We start from the raw sequence: 19,794 nt of genomic DNA on the forward strand, positions 1-19,794 counted from the left end.
ACTTTAATTCTTTATCTTCTAATTAGAGGATTGGACTTTTTTAAGCAGCAAGAACCAGGCAACTAGAGACTATTACAAAGACATTATTTCAACTTTCACTTTTTTTCCTTTTCACTTTTATTCCCACCTTAGCATGATTTTAATTTACAATTAAGAAACCCAAGTGATCTTTGCTAATAGAAAAATAAGAAGACTCACGTTGCTCAGAGAGTTTCGAAGAATGAGAAAGTTAAAAGAAGACATTTCTGTCCCAGATTGCTAGAGACTTCCAACTGGGCCTCCTAGCATCTGCCTGGATGAATTATTTCACTTCAGCTCCCCCTAGTAACTGGTTTCCTCACTGGCGCCCCCATCTTCTGTGTTCCTCTGAGCACATCATGTCTTCAACTCTCTATGATCACTTTGTGAGTCTGTGAGGAGTCAGATATCCCTTCTGCTCCCCAAGATTCCCTGGTACAAATCCATACGACCTAAAAGGACTTAATCTTTGTATGCCGTCTATAAAGTAGGACCTATGCTACCGTTCTGAACTCTTCAGTCTTCTCTGTTCCTCCTCCCCCCCAACACAGAGTTGTGCACTGTGTACCAATGCTTGCATCAGCAATGGATGCCACATACACGGATGGTCCCATGAGATTATAATGGATCTGAAAAAAATCCTATAGCCTAGTGTTTTTAGTATACCTTTTCTATGTTTAGCTATACAACTACTTAGCATGGCATTCAATTGTCTACAGCATTCAATATGATAATGTGCTGAGCAGTTTTGTAGCCTAGAACCAATCAGCTATACATATGATCTAGGAGTACAGTAAGCTGTACAACCTAGGTCTGTAGAAGTACATTCTATGATGTTATCTAAAAATGCCTTTATCAGAATGCTTCCTCATCATTACCTATAAATAGATGTACTTATTATATGCACACAGGCATAATAGAAACAGATGTAGAGGTACAGAGATAGATAGATAGATAGATAGATAGATAGATAGAAGAATAAGAGAGAAGAAAGATGGCAGCTGTTCTAATATCATGTGTAAAGGTGACTATTCATATGTAGGTGGCTATGATAAGAACAGCCATACTTCAAAGAGCCTTCTCATCATGTGTTAAGTACTAACAAGCCCTTGAATGATGTTATTGCTATTATTTTTTCAAGAAATGATTATCAAATTGGCCAAAATCCAAGACTTTTGTGACACTTTTTGTGAGTGACTCTGAAAGGCAACTGGCTCTTGCATGGCTGGTAGGAGTGAAAACTGGTTCCAGGCCTGTGGAAGTCAATTTGGCAATATGCAGTGAAAGCACACATAACCTTCACCCAGCAATTGCTCTTATGGGAACTTAATCTACAGATATATTTGCAAGTATCTGAAATGACATATGTTCAAGTTTATTCACTGCGGTTTTATGTGTATGATATCCAAGAAAATCTTTAAAAAGCTCATCAATTAGGGCTTCATGGAATGAAATACAGTGCATATTCACAATCGAATCTCAAACAATTGTAAAATGAATGATGAAACTCTTTATGTGCTGGCATGGAAAGATAAGTTCTAAGATAGATTATTATGTGAGAAAACTAAAGGACAAACCAGTATGTGTGATATTTTCTTGTGTTTGCTTCTATCCCTATGAAGAAACTAAAATTTGAGGTACAAGCTGAAGGTTTAGGCTACACAGATAGAAGACAGGGATCATAAAGTGGGTTGCCATTACATTTTTTTTTTTTTGATTTGTGTTGATTTGTGACCCTTGCAAACATATTATTTACTCAAAATTGACATTGAAAATTCACCTGGGAACAGTGCTACATGCCTGTGTAATTCTCCTCCACCATACCCTTTGACTGTGCCTCCCTGCCTTGGAGTTAATCAACTACCCACTGAAACCTCTACCAATGGTGAGTCAATCTCAACCTTTCCTACTTTAAATTGTAGGTGTCGGGCATTGTATCTCAGTAACAAGAAAGTAACTAAGACATTTGTGACTAACCTTACGTAGAGGAGAACCTTCATGAAAAGCTCGGCATTAAGTGAAGATTAAATTAAGTATTGATGATATTTTTGCCATCTATCTGTCACTAGATACTTATCTACAGAAGAGGTTTATTTGGCCTCATGGTTTAGAGGTTGCACTCCATGACTGTGCAGACTGCTTTTGTGTGTGGTGAGACTGTGCTCAGTGGTGGGCACATACACAAAGCAGAACCATTTATACAAAAAATGGGGGAATAAAGAGAGAGGAAGGGGCGGGAGTCCCATAGTCCCTTCAAGGGCATGCCCTATGGTCTAAGAACCTTCCATTCATTCTCCTAAGGATTCCACTACCTCTCAGTAGTGGTACACTGGGACCAAGATTCCATAATCACATGTTCAATTGCTTGAATGCCACTTGCCACAGAAGGTTTGCTCTTGTACTTATTTATCCACTCCTGGTATAAATATATGTTGCATGGATGAGTTCCTCAAAAAAAGAGAGATTTAAAAGAACTGATGCTGAGAGAAAATCAATACTAATGAAATCCTAACATATCAACAGACAAAATGTGTATCCAACTGTATTTACTGATTTGAGGATCAGTCATAACTGGTGTAATAAGATTATGATAAGTATATTATGTGCTAGTTAAGTACAATGAGTGTCTCAGCCTGATGAATACCTCCTAAGTATTTTCTTAATCCAATAATTTCAGGAACTATGGAGCCCACTGCAACCACACTTCATGTCAGAGACTGATGTGTGATAGTAGTGGCGGGAAAAAAGATGATAAGTTCTCCTTTACAGGCCTCCTTAAAACTCTCTATGAAAGACATAAATGGCAGGTTCTCCACAGTAAAATCATTGAGGACCCACGTATAACTACCTAGAGAAAGTTGGGAGGTAGATTGCAGATTCCAACTAAAACAAATGATCTAGCCACCAGAGAGACACAGTGATAGGAGGAGGTACTGATTAACCTGATTCCAGATAATCAACTTGAGGAAGGATGTAAGAAAATACACTTAAAGGTTCCTTCTAACCACAGAAATAAGCATTTGGTCCTAATGCAAAGGTTATCCACAGAAGAGAAGAAAATGTAAGCGTATAGGGGGTTGACAAAGGCAGTCAACTGAGTGCCTCTCACACAGTCATTTCATCTTGTGTTCTAAGTGTGACCTATTGTTTAATCACAAAATTATCCTCAAAAAGAGATATTGCTGTTTCCATATTTAGAGGTGAGAAAAACCAAGGTACAGAAATGAAGTATATTTTCTATCACTAAATTAGGCAATTGCAAGATCCTGAAACTGGGCACAAATTAAACTAATTTTCAAAAATAACTCACATTCCACACTACATTTTTGTAAAAACAAAACCAAAAACAGAATAGATATATTTACTTCATCTTTTGAACAATCACTAATACTGTCCTTAAGCAAAAAACTCCTGTGAAATGGAAGCAAGGGAGTGTAGGTCTCCTCCGGCGGTCTCTGAGCTCGGGATCTCCCTTGTCTGAGTGGGTTACCATCATTCCACTAAGTGCGTATTTAGACAACACTCAGTAATGAAATCAAGCGTTAGCAGATGGAGGTGATGGCTTCCTATTCCAGCCATCGTGACAGTGGCATCAGGGAGACAGGAGCAAGGAAGTGATTGCCAGCGGCTCCGTCATCGCATTAGCTGCCAGCAGGAAAGCTGTGCTGTAGAGACTGACAACTCTGCTGCTGGCAGGCTAGATACACTCAGTTGCATGTCTTGATAAGACAATTGATGGTTGTATTTTCCTTTTATGTTTTCTACATACATTTACTTATCCAAACATATGTATGGATATAAACAGAGCTTTGCCAACTGAGGAATGATTTATAAACTGGTTTGAGGGTTAGTATGGACTCAATATGGAAACACTTAAGACATATGTTTTGAATAAAAAGCTGGATTGTCAGATATTTTGTCAAATCAAAAGTATGCAGTTGCTCAATGTAGTGATTGTTATAGTTTAGAGTGGGAATTCCCTGCAAAGACATGGTGTCTCAGAGGTGGGGCTTTGGGAGGGGACTGGATTGTGGGAGTGGAGTGCTATACTCATCCCTGACTGACCTGCAGAGATCAGAGCTAGATGAGCTGTGAGGGGGTGACTTGGTTGGAGGTGGTTACTGGAGGTGTGAGCTAGGAAGGCTGTGTCTCCATTCCACGCCCTTTCCTTCTCCCCTGGCTTCCAGGCTGACATGGCTTGAGCATGGTCATTCACCACACAGTTTCTGCTCTGAGGCTTCCTAATCAGAGGTGGAACCTTCAGGAACTGGGAGCAAAGACTTCATGGAGTCAAAGGAAGGCAGAACAGTTCATAACTACTAATTCATGCAGTCGTGCTACTGGACCACAGTGTGGACCCAAACAGAAATTACCTGGAGGACAAGTCACCAGGAATGGTACAGACAGAATACTACAAAAAGAGATGGAAATAATAAAAGCAACTCAACCCGGCTAAGGGAATAATCGACCAGAACAGTTATAGCATGCTGCTACGGCTGGCCTTCAATATGGGATCATATCATGAAGGGCCACATTTACTGAGCTGAAATACCAAACATTTTGTTCACAAAGATAACAGAAAGCCATTAAAGGCATCTGAGTAGCATTATAATCAAAGTTCTTTTATGAAATAAATAACACAAACTAAATTTTTAAAACTTAGCACTGGAGTGTTACTACCAACAATGGATCTTGTCTAGACCATCACCAAGCAAAAGAATATTGGAAGAAGCAGCCATATTCCAGTTTTTGCCCTACTTGATTCTTGGAACTGAATGTCCTTGGGCTGTCAGTCTTGAACTGCTGAGAATCTCATATTTTCCCACTGTATATTAGAGAAAAGAATACTTACCTCGTCTCTCACCAAGGTTGTAGGGGGAACAAAATGATGTAAATACATGAGAAGAACGTATAAGGAAGGGTTATGCTCCTACTTGTCAGAGAGATTTCACGCCCATTGATTCATGAATTTATCCCAACAGCAATAAGGGGCGGATTCTATTAGTTTTCCCTTGACTACAGCATAAGTGAGTCTGAAATTGTTGGAATAACTCCCCACAGGTCACAGTGTTACTGTGTAACAGCATTTTAATGGTTGATGAAATATTTTCTGAATTTAATCACAGAACTGCACAATCAAATCTCAGAACGGATGATTCAAACTGAATACACTGGGAATTCCTTTACTTCTTAACAATTTAGTCAGGAAAGTCAGTCACGGTTAAACTAGTTAAAATAAAACTGTTAAACCATATTGTGCAAACATACATGTTCTCTTTGCTTATTACTCTTCTGACTCTCTGAGTTAACTCCTTATGGATGAAAACCTAAATGATTCAGCTCTGTTAACTGCTTCAAGAACAAAGCCTGAATACCTGTGACCCTTATAATACACTCCTTGCATATTACCCTGATTTACCTTTGAAGATCATTTGAGGTAACAGCATGAACACTGAATGTTTTCTAAACTGTAGGTAAGAGGTGGGCTATCTGATTCATACAAATGTTATCCTGGGATAGAATACTGGAAAATGGTTAAGAAATGGGAGCTGGATGTTGTGATTATAGCACACCAGAATGAGTCAATATATGCATCTTAAGTCAGGTAGTATGAGCAAATTGAAACATTTTTTCTGAGTTGCACTGTAGAGTCTATGTGAAACCTCCCTTTATTTGAGAGGAACCACTAGTTACAAAAAGTGAGCAATATACCTGACCTCACTTGTGGCAGAGAAGATCTGAATTATATCACCAAAGTCATAGTGTGGGATTCTTTCAGTGTCATTGTGCTTATCAGCATTTCCTCTGGTGGCAACCCAATGCCAAACCCTTATTTCTGTAATCTAAAGTGAAAAGTATCCCTGATGCCAAAAATTTGGGAGCATAAAAGGGCAAATTATCAGATGTCCTTTATGAAACATATTTATATAAAAATAACTTAGATATATAATAAAGATGATTTAACATGGAAATGCCAAGTCCTAATCATTGTACTACATCTTTTCTATACATCCTTGTTGCTAGTCATCCTAATCACTCTAAACAATTGAGGCTGAAAGAAGTCAAACAGTTTGTCTAATGTTGAATACTATTCATAAATTTATTCTGTCAGAAGCCAAAGCACAGCCACAGAAGAAAAAGGAGTATGTACATATTTAGTTGTTCCAGATTACTTCTTACTCAAAGGAAAAACCAGAACTTTGCATTTCACTGGCAATTAGTCTTTTGTTGATTGAAATACATTAGAAATAAGTGGGCATTGTTCTTACTCAATGTTCAAAGTAAATATCAATGATTCTCCCAAGGAAAATAGCATCAACAATTAAATTATCATCAGTTAATTAGCTTCTCTCATATTTTGGGATCTTTTGTTCTTTCCAGTGGTTTGGAATAAAGCCAAAATTTGGATTATTTTTCTTGAGCTTTGGCAAGACAATGTAATTACTTGAAGTTAACTCTAGTTTCAGTTAAAAAGGGGATAGGATAAGACAAAGAGATATACGGAAAGCGGAAGAAAAGATAAGATAGAACAAATTGCCATGTAAGAGATTACTGCAGAAACTCTTAAATGATGGAAATGTATTCAAAACGAGGAATATTGATTCAAAGGTGAATAGACAGACTTGCCCTTCCTCTTCTCTGACAAGAACTCTGTGCATGAGTTTCGGTTTTAAATCCTGCAGTTCCATCAAATATTTAAGAGCACTCTTCCTTCCACTTACAGATGTAATGTGAAAAGAAAGTGTTTTCAAGCCATCTAGAACTGAGTTCCCATCCCACTTCCACCAGTTCTGTGGCTTTAAGCATTTTGACCATAAAAGAATGGTTAGATTCATTGATCTCCTAGGATGGTAAAGTGCGTGCTATGGGAACACAGTGAAGGAAACAAAGGTGAGTAGTGCCCACTGCAAGCCTGAGCTGGCTTCTTGCAGGACTTGGCAGAAGTACTGAGACAAAGAGTGTGAGAAGTCTTCCAGTCACAGGATATGCATAAGTGAAGATGACGCTGCTACTTGAAGAATCGGGAACATCGAACTGGTCAAATTTACAAACAAGAGATGGCCTCAAAAACAGAAATGGCTGTAGCTTTCCTTCCTAATCTGCAGTTTTGCTTTCAGACATTTCATTTACTCAGGATAAGAAACATTCCAAAAATATTAAATGGTAAATTTCAGATATAAATAATTTATAAAATTTAAATAATTGTTACATTATACCAGTATAATTATTCTATTTGATTATTACTTATAGTGATAATTTTTAATTGTGCTTAATTCATAATTGAAACTTCATCCTAGTTATATATGTTACAGGACAAACCATAGTACTGTACTGTAGCTGTAGGTTTGGCGCTCTCCATGGTCCTGATGTCTTCCATTGCGGCCTGCAGACAGGGGGAACTACTATGTATGAAACACGAAGTCCTGTAATGGTACCTCAAGTGGGCTTAACAAATGTGAGTTCCTTTCCTCTCCCATCCTCCATGTTTACTTTGATCTCAGACCCTTTCTTTGATTCTTTCTCCTGAAAAACACCCTCCTGAGATTTCTCTGCTTACTCAAGTCCAGTGTTTCCATGCAGAACCATTTTCTCCTTTAAGAAGCCATTCCTATCCACTGCAATCTTCTCTAACCACTCTCTTCATTTAATAGTAGCCTTCTTACATTCAGCCCTGTGCCTTCCTTACACAATGTCTTGCAGTACCTGTTTGTTATGGATTCTGGGATGTCCATCTTCTTCCCTGGAGAACAGGGCAATCATCTCATGGCAGAAAAAGTTTGGACCACCTGGATCCTGATAACACCTTGCACTACCCTCAGTCAATAAATTAACTGGTGACAACAAATTCCATTTGCATTCTAATACTACCACCCACATAGGCATGGGATGCCTTTGAAAATTGTTTTTCCTCTTTGCTTTTTCTTTTCCATGTTGTGCTTTACTTCAACTTTTGTTCAAAACATCCACCCATTAATGTAACAACTGCCTACTACTATGATGAAACAGTAGACTGGGAGTTACTAGATAGGCATCTCCATGAAGAGTTTATTTCTGAAATACTGCCTTCCTGTGTCCTAGGATACCACCTTCCCACTAATTCTAATCTTCCTTCTTAGACCTCATCCCAGAGTTTTTCAGCTACTAGGGGACACCTTTCCAGGAAAACACTATGCCCAAACTAAATCAAAGATGTTATACATCTGTTCTGCTCTCTTATGCATCCTCTATCCATTCAAATAGTAACCATCAGGGAGTTAGGCCTTTCCATGTGACAGACACCTGTGCTAAACACTTATGGAGACAATTTCATTTAATCATGTTAATGTTTTGAGTTGATTGCTGTTATTATCCATATATCACATGTGAGGATGTTAAAGCACATCAAACCACATTTTTGGCCTCGCTTGCACATCTTCTAAGTTTGGGGATTTGAATTTGACACTAGGCTGTGGAGCCAAGCCAGATCTGGAGACTCAGTCCCAACATTCTTCACCCACAAATTCTTCCAAGCTAAAAAGCTAAACGTCATCCTTCTCACTACTTAGTTCAATTTGCCTGCAAGTCTGTTCGATCCAATTTTAGATATGCCTTTCACATCAGGTCTTTCTTTCTAGGTTGTTCTGACTCTTTATTTGCTGCCTACACAATTGCAAATAGCATGCAGTAAATTTCTCTCCCAAGCACCCACACCCTCTCATTTCAGTACATGTTCCATAACACATCACAGTTTTCAACAAGTAACTGATATCAAAGCACACAACAGACAAATAAGTGTTAGCAACTCAGTTCTCAAATTTAACATAAAACAAATAAACTCCGAACAGAAGAACAAACTCCTCATTTGCTTCTCACTGCTTGCAGGAATCTTTCCTCCTTTCCTCTCAAAGTCTAGATACACTAAGTGTCTCATGACCTGTCTGGGTGGCAAAGCTCTTCCTGTTGCTCTGCCTTACTCCATTCTATTCACTCCTCTCAGAGGTTGTTCTCCTTGCTCTCCTTTCTTCTCACCCTTCAACTCTCTGTGCAAATGCCATTCTGAAAACTTCCTCATCTTCTCTAGAAAGTTAACTTAGGTATTCATGCACAAAGCAGATGTCTCCTCTGTGTAGGGGATGAGGACAGAAGCTGGAGACCCAGGGAAGACTGAGACACCATTCTGTCTTCACAGTGTTTCCACTTCAGAGTACATGGAATTATCTTTCTCTGCTTAGTTGTCCATTTCATCAATTATATGATATGTCCTATATGCCACTCAGGACTTATTTATAATTACTACAAATATAAATAAGACACAGTTCTTTTGCTATAAGAGTTCATAGTCTCAGGAGAACAATTTATAAGAGTACAAATAATGGTGGCACTTCAGGTTGTGGTTCGTGTCCCAGAAGGAAGCGTATATGAATTCAGCAGTCACTCCTCCTACTTTCCTTCCTCCCTCTTTCTCACATATTCTTCCTTTCTGTGTCTAGATGCAGCTAAGAACAATCTGCTGACGGTACTCACAGTTGAGGATGGGAATTAATTTTCTTTATAACTTGATAGAAAACTCATAAAATATAATTAAAATGAGTTAACTTTAGGTAAAAGATATGAGAGAGATTTTTAAATGAATTGTTACTACCAGAATACCCTACCCTCTCCCAACTTTCATCCTGACCACCCAAATGTAATACAGTCAGAGGACCATTTATCTAGTTAAACTGGAAAGTGCTATTGCTCTGCATGACTACCGTAGAGTCTGATAGTCAGACAACTTGATAAGCTTCCAATCAATACCTAGCTATTGACTGTCCAAAGGGAGAACTACTATGTCTGTTTGGGAGAGGAAGAAAGCTGACATCCTCTTGTAAAGCTGAAAATTAAGCTGAAACCTATTGTTAGGATGTCAGAGAGCACACAGTGAAAAGGGAGTAGCGAAAACTGAGATGCAGTGAAGAGACCTGGACAGAGCTCCTGAGAATGGCATCATATTAAGATCAAGGATGGTCTCATTTGATAGAAGAATACAGAGGGTGGTAAGCAAGTGTTTGGATCACTTAGTGAATTTGTTCAGAGTGAGAGTAATCATTAAATGCATAGCTATTGGTACCAGACGTGATTTCAAAAGGTACTTCAGGAAAAACTATGGAAATAATTGTGTTCCTATTGTGCAAGTTCTCTAAAAGAATTATTTCCCTTATCTGGAACTCACTATTAGCGTCAATGATAATTTCTAATTCAATATGCAAATGTTGTAGTAAAAACATATTAAAAAGCTTTATAAACTAAATAACTCTGGAAAAGAAGGGGCAATAATATCTCTATAAATAGTGACCATTTCATACATTCTAATAAGGAAAAACAAGTCAAGACTCTTAAGCTTGCTCAGAATTTTGATTCAATACTGTCACTTTTGAAGTGAGCACCTATAGGTAATGAAACTTGTGGAGTATTTAAGCACAAATATTCTCACCGTAATGTTGGTTGCAATAATAACTATATGGGAACCATGAGGATCCATCCCTTCCCTATCCTCCTCCCAAAAGGTGATAATTGTTGGGTAAACAAACAACAAATAATTCTTAGCCTAAATCTTATGTCATTATTTAAGTAGTATTTATGCATGTTACCACAGCAGGAGAAAAGTTTTTGTTTTAATCAAAATTGAGCTCCAGTTTTTTGCAGAGGAAACTATTTTACAAGAATCCTCTTTGGGCCTCAGGAATGAATTGAATAGCAATATTAATTTCCCTTTCTTGAGCCAGGAAAACATCTTTATTGTCCCCAGACAACATATGTATTTCTACCTTCATACCTTTTCTCTTGACAGTCCCTTCTTTGAATGTGCATCCCTTAACTGCTGTCTCTTACAGTCTCAGTTGTCCTTCAGATCACATCTCATTCTTCTTTCTTCTACACACTTAGGTGTTTGGAGAACAGAACATTTCTCATCAAGTGCATTTCACTTATACTGCTACAATATTCTACTGCTCTATGTAATATCAAGAATGTTACCAAGTTTAGAAGACTGCAAGTGGATAATTGTTTAAGAAAAGAAATGAGGGGCTGGGGATTTAGCTCAGCGGCAAAGCGCCTGCCTGGCAAGCACAAGGTTGTGAGTTCGGTTCCCGGTACTGGAGGAAAAAAAAAAAAAGAAAAGAAATGAGATGTGAGGCCTAAGTATGTCTCATCTGTAGCTAGATTCTCTTAGCTCCAATCACAGCTTCAGCATTTACACAATGGGTATTGAGAAAGTTCTGCAACCTTTCTAGACCTCAAAGTCCTCATCTGTAAAATGGAAATAACAATACTATCCATGACACTATCCTATGCTGAAAAATAAGCTGAAACCCATTGTTAGGACAGCAGGCTGGAGTTTTGCATTCTATGCTGCAATTTTATCTATCGTTCTGTCTGTCTATCTATCTATCTGTCATTTTCTATCTACAAAGACTCCACAATCAAAACTTATTCTTTCCAATATTAATTGAGATCCCTAATAAGGTAGACGTGATATACCATGCCCAAGATATACCCCAAGTAGAAGTTGTGTTCCAATTATACAACGTTCTAAACACATACACAAAACCGATAATCATCATATATATTTCTGTTAATCCGATGGTGCCGAGTGTAAGCTGAGAATCAAAGTTGGATCTGAAATATAAAAGTTATTCACCCTTATTCGTATGGATAATAACATAAAATGCAAAAGTGAAAATTCCTAACCTGAACACCTTGTGCCCAGTGATAATACTACCCAACGGCATTTTATAAGTGATGAACTTAAGTTGTTACAAATTGGATGGGAGGTGCCCCCTTACTCATGGTCTGCTTCCTAAAGAGGCGGCTTTGAACAATATATGTTTTGAACATTGAACAATATATGTTTTGAAATGCTATATCTTGTGTATTCAAGTTTTTCTTGTGTCGTCAGGTAAGGAGGAAAGGAAACCTAGATGGAATGAAGCTGTCTATATGTTCAACAACAACCCACTGTGTCTGAGGAATCTGGGAATTCCTGACTTGCTATTCCTTAGAAAGTTCATTGTTGTCCTGCACCTGAGCCAAATTCTTCTCATCCATTAAAAACTAGACAGAGAGAAGTCAATCCGAGGTGTATTAAATCAACTCTATCACCCTGCTTTGTAGAAACAACCAATTATAGAAAAAAAGTCCTGAAATTTTAACAGGAAAACATTCTAGAAATGATCATTTTTAATATTTTTTGAGACAAGTTGTTGCTATATAGTTCAGGCTGGCCTCAAACTCACTGTTGTCCTCCTGCCTCAGCTTCCCAAGTGCTGAAATTATAGGTGTGTGTCACCTCACTCGCTATCATTTTTAATATTATTATAAATACTTCATTATCCAAAGGGCGGCCTGTGAATGGCTGCTTTGATAAATCATGGCTCCAAATGTCAAGAGTTTTGCCATGCCACAACAGTAAGATCACAAGGTCTTTTGTTTTTCATTTTACCTGATGATCCTAGGTGCCACCCTCTCTGACCAGTTCCCACCTCTGATGGCTCATGTGTGTGGGGCATGTGCTTTAGAAAGCATGAAAACATCTACTGATTCACTAAGTTTACAAAGTGACTCAAAGCAATAGTCCTCATTCAAATAGCAGAGAGAGATTAGTAAAAGGAAGACAAATTCTTGAATTGCACAAACGCCTAAGGTATGCTTGCGAAACACCACTGAAACTCAAGCACATCCTATTTGTCCTGGCCTGGTGCCCAGAATGGAAGATGAGCTTTCACAGACTTTTAACTACAGTGAAAGAACTGAGCAATTTCACACAAAAGGGAATGAAAAGGCGTTAAATAAAAGAATGGCATTTTAAAGCTTTATATGTTGTCTCCTGTCCACCAACCTTGACAATGTTCCTTTAAAAATCAGCACCTCACTTCTATTGATTTTCAAAATCACACTTCTTTTAACAGAAATCTTCTATTTTTAGCCTGATGGATGGAGTAAATTAAGAAGTACAGCATCTGTGACAATGGAATGCTCAAAAAAAAAAAAATCGCTAACTTACTTTTGGAGAAAGTGAGCAGAAAAAGCCTTCTATGTCACAGGAAAATTGTAATATGATTGGGTTGAAATTTAGGTTGCTTTCCCTTAAATCTTCATCACGGCCTTTTTGTCTCACTACTAGCAGGATGATCCTTTCAGTGCTTCTGGGCTTCTCACTAGAGCACTGACAGACTCTAAACCGTCCTTTGTATATACTACAATATCTCTGTACAAATATGTTATTCTTGGCTATTTGGAGATAATAGTTCTGGAAACATTTAAAATATATAGACTGGCATTTGCTGGGAATTTTAGATGTAATGTTACCTTTAGATCAGCTCATGAGAATTCATGAGTGTTCCTCATATGATCTTTGAGGAAAAAGATAAATCATATCTAAAGAGAAAAAATATGTATCTATTCAAGCATAATAAATAAGATGTAAATCCCATCTCTCTCATTCTAGTTTTCTCTTAATTATTCAAAATTTTTAATTGGAATATTTTAAATAAAATAGTTTATTATACAGCCAGACAATGTTTTTTGATTCCCCAGGCAACTAACATAACAACATACTCATCCTATGGAATGCCTTCTCTGATTTGATGAAAACTATATGAGCGTTGTTGGTAAATGCTACATTTCATGGCATAGCAGAGGCCATAAATGGCCAAGAGGTCTCTACAGAAAGAACATCAGCTTTTTTCATTCTTGGACAGAGTTTGATTCTCACTCAACCAGCCTCGTCAGTTCCCTGTCTGCATTCCTGAGTGCAGCCAGCACAGGAGAACTGAGAATAACTTGTCAGATCAGCCAGTCAGAGCTCATCTTACTGTGGCCTTCAGATTTGCTTTGGGCCTTGGCTTGGCTTTGACAACTTTCTGGAAAATCTTTGTATATTTATAGTGTTCCAATGAGTCTGGCACATACTGTCTAAGTAGCAGCCTCCCTGTCCTTTATCATGTGCTTTTCTTCAGGGGACTCAATGTGGTTACTGAACCATGGGTATCGGGGCTAGAGTTCTGCAGGCATTCTTTGCTCCCTATTTTTGGATATACAAGCCAGCCTCTCTCTCCTGTCTCACGACTCTCTTCAGATCAGTCCCTGCCCTGTGGACTGAGACGTTCTACAGCAGACCTTTGTCTTTCACTCCTCCACTCACTCCTTTGCCCTTAGTATCCTTCGTCTTGTTTCCTGCCACATCCCTGCTGCATGATCGGCCCAAGGCTTGTGTCTAAACAGATAGCCATGAGAATTTGCCACCATTCTCTCTCCATCCATGGAAAGATTGGGTCTTTCCATGGGTCTGCTCTCTCCATCCATGGAAAGATTGTATAGGGTGCCTGATGGGTGGACCCTTATGACTTCATCTGGGCCCTGGGATACAGGCAGAAGTAATGTTTGCCATTGTTAGGTAGAAGGTCTTAGACATCAGCACGCACTTCCCTGAGTTATCTTCTCCCTGACATGGCAAGAGTACAAAGGATGGAACCTCTGTCATCAAGAGGACAGTGTGGACCTCCCACCACTGTGTGATGGGTGTGTGACATATTTGTGTCAGAGCTACCTGTCACTTAGACCACAGAGACCCTATTTATTATAGAATCATAACTTAACCCAGAAAGACAATGCAATTGACTTTACAGCTCTCCACTATGTACTTGTAATGTTATTTTACTTCCGACTCAACATGCATCCAAACACACTGACATTCTCTCATCTCCTGTCTGTCTTCCAGCTGTGCCTAAGCTCCAAAAGAATGTCTCTTGTCCATGTGTCCCCTCTGCTTACCACAGTACCTGGCATATCATAGCCCCTCAAAAATTACACACTGAAAGAATGAATAAGAGGTGCCCATCCTATGGAGAATGCACCTTTGTATTAGCACTGCCATTCTTGGAGTTCTGCCCAACCCAGTGTGGTAACTACGAGTCCACTCACAGTTATGACATGTGGCACCGGTGTAACCTGTGTCACTGCAGTTGCAATAGAAGGTTGTCCAGGACTGGGAGCAGCTTCCTCCATGTTCACAATAGTTTGGCAAACACCTAATCAGAGATAAGGCAAAGCAAAATAAATCAAATCAGTTGAAATATACAGAAAAGCAACTGTATGAACTAATAGTAGAAATTCATTTGCTATATTTATATGCCTAAGTGAGACTTATACAAAATGAAAATGATACTGTAGTTCAACCACAAGATCTGGGTCATCCTGGCACCACCAAGTAATGGAAATCTCAAAACCTTAACTAGGCACCTGAGTTAAGGATTGAAACACTGTGGCAAATGCATGTTGAAAATAAAGTTAGAAGCAAGTGGTCAGAAAGCATTGGTCATAGAAATATAAAAAGATCATAATTTTATATTTTCAATAATTGTTGAATATTTAAAGGAAAGAGGGTAAAGTTAGATAATGAAGTTATTTTCTACATGCTTCTATCTGGGAAATGAGAAGGAAACTAACTAACTATACAACCTGAACTACGCAAAGATGATGGTGGCCCTCTACGTGGAAGAGTTCTTCCATTTGTTTAAAGTGCTGCTGGAGTGGGTGGTGCAAGCCTGTAATCCCAGCTACAGGAAAGGCTAAGGAAGACCCCAATTTCCTGGCTAACTGGGACAATTTAAGGGGACAAAATCAAAGGATAAGATATGATAGAGGCTGGCAATGTGGTGGAAATCTTGCTTTACATGCACAAGACCCAGGCTTCAGTACAAAACAAAACAAAACACAGCACCAATGCCATCCTTAAAAGATGGCCTTTATAATATGGCTATTCCAGAAAATATTTTCACTACATATATTACAAATTCTTTAAACACTTGAGCTAGCAATCATTCTTAGCTGGTGCTATCTTAAGGATATTTTTCCAAATATGAAATCTTTATGTCCTAATCACTGAGAAGTGCCCAACAAGAGAATATTACATAGGAAATATTATTAAAAAATTAATGAACTATTATAAAACTGGTACATATAATGTGCATAAACATCATGATGAAAGATTGAGACAAGATTAAGTGAAAAATCAAGATATAAGCATTGCCAAAAAGTGGAAAACAAGAACTGAATAAATTTCAAAATGGTAAGATAGAAATATATTAGAAGTTACTTGGGTTACTGCTAATGCAGGAGAAGTTCATCCCTTCTATAGAGATCATGGACTTTACAGACCTGCATCTCAGCTCAAACCCCAGCTCAGCATCTCACTTTATGGTAATTTTCACCTTGCCACACCTAAACTAACATCACTACAGTATTTCCACTAACAGGCAAACTGGCAAGTGCTCCACAACTATAATAAATAAAATTAAGCTAAAAGCCATGATAAACCTGAAAGTTTTGAAAGCAATCTTTAAATTGAGACTGAGAGTGCAAAGGAAAACTATTCACAAATTTAAATAGGTAGAGAGTGCAAATAATGAAGTTACAAAAGTGGTGAAACACAACAAATAGGTTCATTGTGGAACCACTGAGAATCTGAGGCAAGCAAAACTAACATGATTTACTCTAAATGTCCTCTGTGGGTAGAAAACCCTCTAGCAATCATTGCTTCAAATCCCAGACAGTAATATTTCTGCAAATGTTCAGACTTATTATCAGAAATTTTCTGCTCAGCACAGCAAACATGCAGTTGTGCTGAGAGGGCTTGTATTTGGAGAAAGCGTGTTGACACCTTCATGGTGCCTAACTGTGACTTAAATAACAGGGGAATAATAAGAGAACCTAAGAACTTTGCTATATGATGTCCTCACTAAAATGAACCAAACAAGTAAGAGAAAAAAAAGTCATATTCTCTTTTCTCCAAATCCCACAGCTGTTTTTTTACTTTTTTCTTTCTTTCTTTCTTTTTTTGATACTAGGAAATGAACTGAGGACCCTGTGCTTGCTAGGCAGGTGCTTATGCCATTGAGCTATATCCCCAGCCCACAGCTCTGGATTGCCATCAACTCTCCTCAATGTCTCAATGGAAAGAAAGAGAAGTAGGCTTGTTACTAGCAAGCTCTGCAGTCCTTGACCCCGCCAACTCTGTGCTGTGGGGGACACTACAACAACTTGGATCATCAATGTGCTCATCGATGAAATTCAGCTACAGTGCTCTCCTCTGGGCCTGTCCTGCAGGAATCTTACGAAGCTAGCACAGTTCTGAATGTCCATGTGCACCCACTTCATTAGAATCCCAGCAGCGCCTTGATTCTGAATACTACTTACTCAGCACTTTACCTTTTCACCTTATTTCTTTTCCTCTGAGGCTGCCAAATTCTTCAGCGACCTTTCTACACTACCTTTCATCTTGTCCTATCTCTCCAAACACACACAAGGATTCCATAATTAGAAAATAATGACCATTGTCTTCTCTGGCTACAAAAAGTTTACTGTGTTATGAATAGAAAGCTAAACAAAAGAAAAAAGATATTATCCTGTAGTTCCTCGAATTTTGGCTCCAGGAAAATTCAGGTTAGTGTCTCTTTGTTGGTTGATATTAGAAAAAAAAAAAATCAGAAGTTTTCAATGGCTGTGTTTTCAGCTAGGAGAAGACCATTTGTTTTCAAAGAGACCAGAAGAAAATTGCTAAATTGCAGCTCACGGGGGAAAAAAGGTGAAATGGAGAGAATCCTGGCAATGTTTGCATGTTTGGTCTCTGTTTCATCTGAGATCTGACTGCAGCCCTACAGCTCCTGAAGGCTGGCTGTTTTCACCTTTAATGGAGTCCATGAAATAAACCAAGATTTTGCCAGAAAAGTCCTTATTTCACTCAGCCAAGCTAAAGTTATGATTTTGCTACATTCAACTAATAGGACCTTAACTTTTTGTGAGACAGCATCTTATCATCACAAAGGAAAGGAAAGCATACTTTTTCCATATAGTATATGCAGTAAAATACCTTACAACTCAAGACTGCCAAGTCTATGTGTGTGGGCAGGGGCAAGGGCCTAGGAGGAAGCCCTCAGAAGCTCCAGGCACTTTGATCTTGTCTTTAATAAGCCTCAGGCAGACCTGACACCACAGAGTCAATAAACTCAAGTCACCCCTGAAAGTCCAGGCTAGAATTTCATTTGTTTATGATCACTGAAAGAACCAATGGTATATTTCTGGAAGGGAAAAGGAGTAGGTGGGTGAGGGGAAATCTAGTATTCCTAGAATGGAAAAGAAATACATGGTGCAGGTAGGACTGCTTGGAGCTTGGTTCATATCTGTTGAAAGCACACCATAATTAGCAAAACTCATCTGCCCAGTAGACATTCAAAATGAAAGGTGCACAAGCCCAATTTGCTCACTTAAACAGGGCAGTTTTATAAGTCTAATTCCCAGATATTTTCATCAGTTCATTTTAACTATTTTTTTTTTTGTTTCTGTTTCTGTCTATGTGACACAAACTGTGCACTGAAACCTGAGGCCACAGAGGCAAATGCATAAAGCTCCTAAAGAGAAAGAGCACTACATAGGAGGACAGTGGTCATCAATGAGTAAGGCCTTTAATTCCAGTTGCCAGGTAGTTACCACTCTGAGCACCTATCCTCTGCAATCCTAATGATGTCTCAGATGCAGCTGGCTCTGGATAGATGTGGCTTCCTTTGGTGCACAGTGTTGTCCATGAACACAATAGGTTTCTTCATGCACCCCAAGAGCCCAGAGAAGCTGACACAGTGATCAGGAAAGACTTGGGGAACATGGCAGATGCATTGCCAGCTGTTTTGCCACTGTGTAAAAGCAATGTGCATGGTCATAAGGGAGCTGACAAAAATGTTGTCTTGGTTACTTTTCTCTCGTTGCTGGGACAAAATACCTGACACCCAAAATTAAGGAAGGAAAGGTTTATTTCGCTTACAGTTTGGGGAGTTTTCAGTCCATACTTGGCAGGTTACAAGGCAGAGTGGCACATGGCAGAGGGCTACAGCTCATGGTGGCAGAACACAGCAAAAGTAACAAACACAAAAGGGAGGAATGGCGGCAAGCAGCCTCTTCCTCTCCCTTACATATGCAAACTATCCACCCCAGGGTGGGTGTAGCTCTCACACCCATAATCAATCAAACTTTAAAAGCCCGCCCCATGACCGCATGACACACAGACACAAACTATAACAAAGGTTGAAAGAAAAGGCAGAGAAAAAGTGGAAAAGGTAGAAATGGAAGGAGAAAAAAAATAATGACATCACAAGGACAGAAGTTACTATCATATTTACAATTTTCCTTCAAATTCAAACTTCTTCCAAAGGAAAAGGATCGTTATTGTGTGGCATGGTGGGCCATCCAGGTAATAGAAGAAGTGGGAAGATTTATGCAGATACAGAAGAGACAGACAAAACGCTGCTGCTTCAAAGACAGCAAGAGATTATTATAGATTGATCCACTTGGAAAACCATGAGTAGGAATTTCTGAGAACTGAAACCAAAGCCTAGCTTCGAGCATACTCCAAAGCCACTTGACACAGAGCATATTGCTTTTCCATTGGCATTAAGAAGAACCAAGGGACACCACATCTTCCCAGAGAAGGGTCAGGGTACTTACTTTTCTGTAACTTGGCCTTAACTGGCACTGAACAGAAACTCCAGCTGGTGTGGGTGAGGCTTGGGGAAAGTGTTATGAAAGCAGTAGGATTCAAGTTAGTTCACAGAAATGCATTCTGCTCGCTTTTAATTTGGAAAGTTTCACAGGCAGAAATATATTCTCTTAAATAAAAACTAGACTACTAAAAGCAATACAGCAAATTTCATAACTATACATGTGCAACTTCCAAGTGTACATTTTGAGTTTAGTTTTTTCTGCTAAATT

The 19,794-nt window shown here is 38.7% G+C and overlaps 1 protein-coding gene across 1 annotated transcript in view; it reads right to left on the reverse strand.

Moving 5' to 3' along the window:
* Positions 1-19,794, reverse strand: part of Cntnap5 (contactin associated protein-like 5) — an 809,758-nt gene that overhangs the window by 301,543 nt on the left and 488,421 nt on the right. The window contains exon 11 of the mRNA XM_013521091.1: positions 14,959-15,065. Coding sequence (XP_013376545.1) covers positions 14,959-15,065 — 107 coding nt within the window. The remainder of the gene's footprint in view (positions 1-14,958; positions 15,066-19,794) is intronic.

Source organism: Chinchilla lanigera, unplaced genomic scaffold, assembly GCF_000276665.1.
Source record: "Chinchilla lanigera isolate Chin_1 unplaced genomic scaffold, ChiLan1.0 scaffold00058, whole genome shotgun sequence".
NCBI classification, from domain to species: Eukaryota; Metazoa; Chordata; class Mammalia; order Rodentia; family Chinchillidae; genus Chinchilla; species Chinchilla lanigera.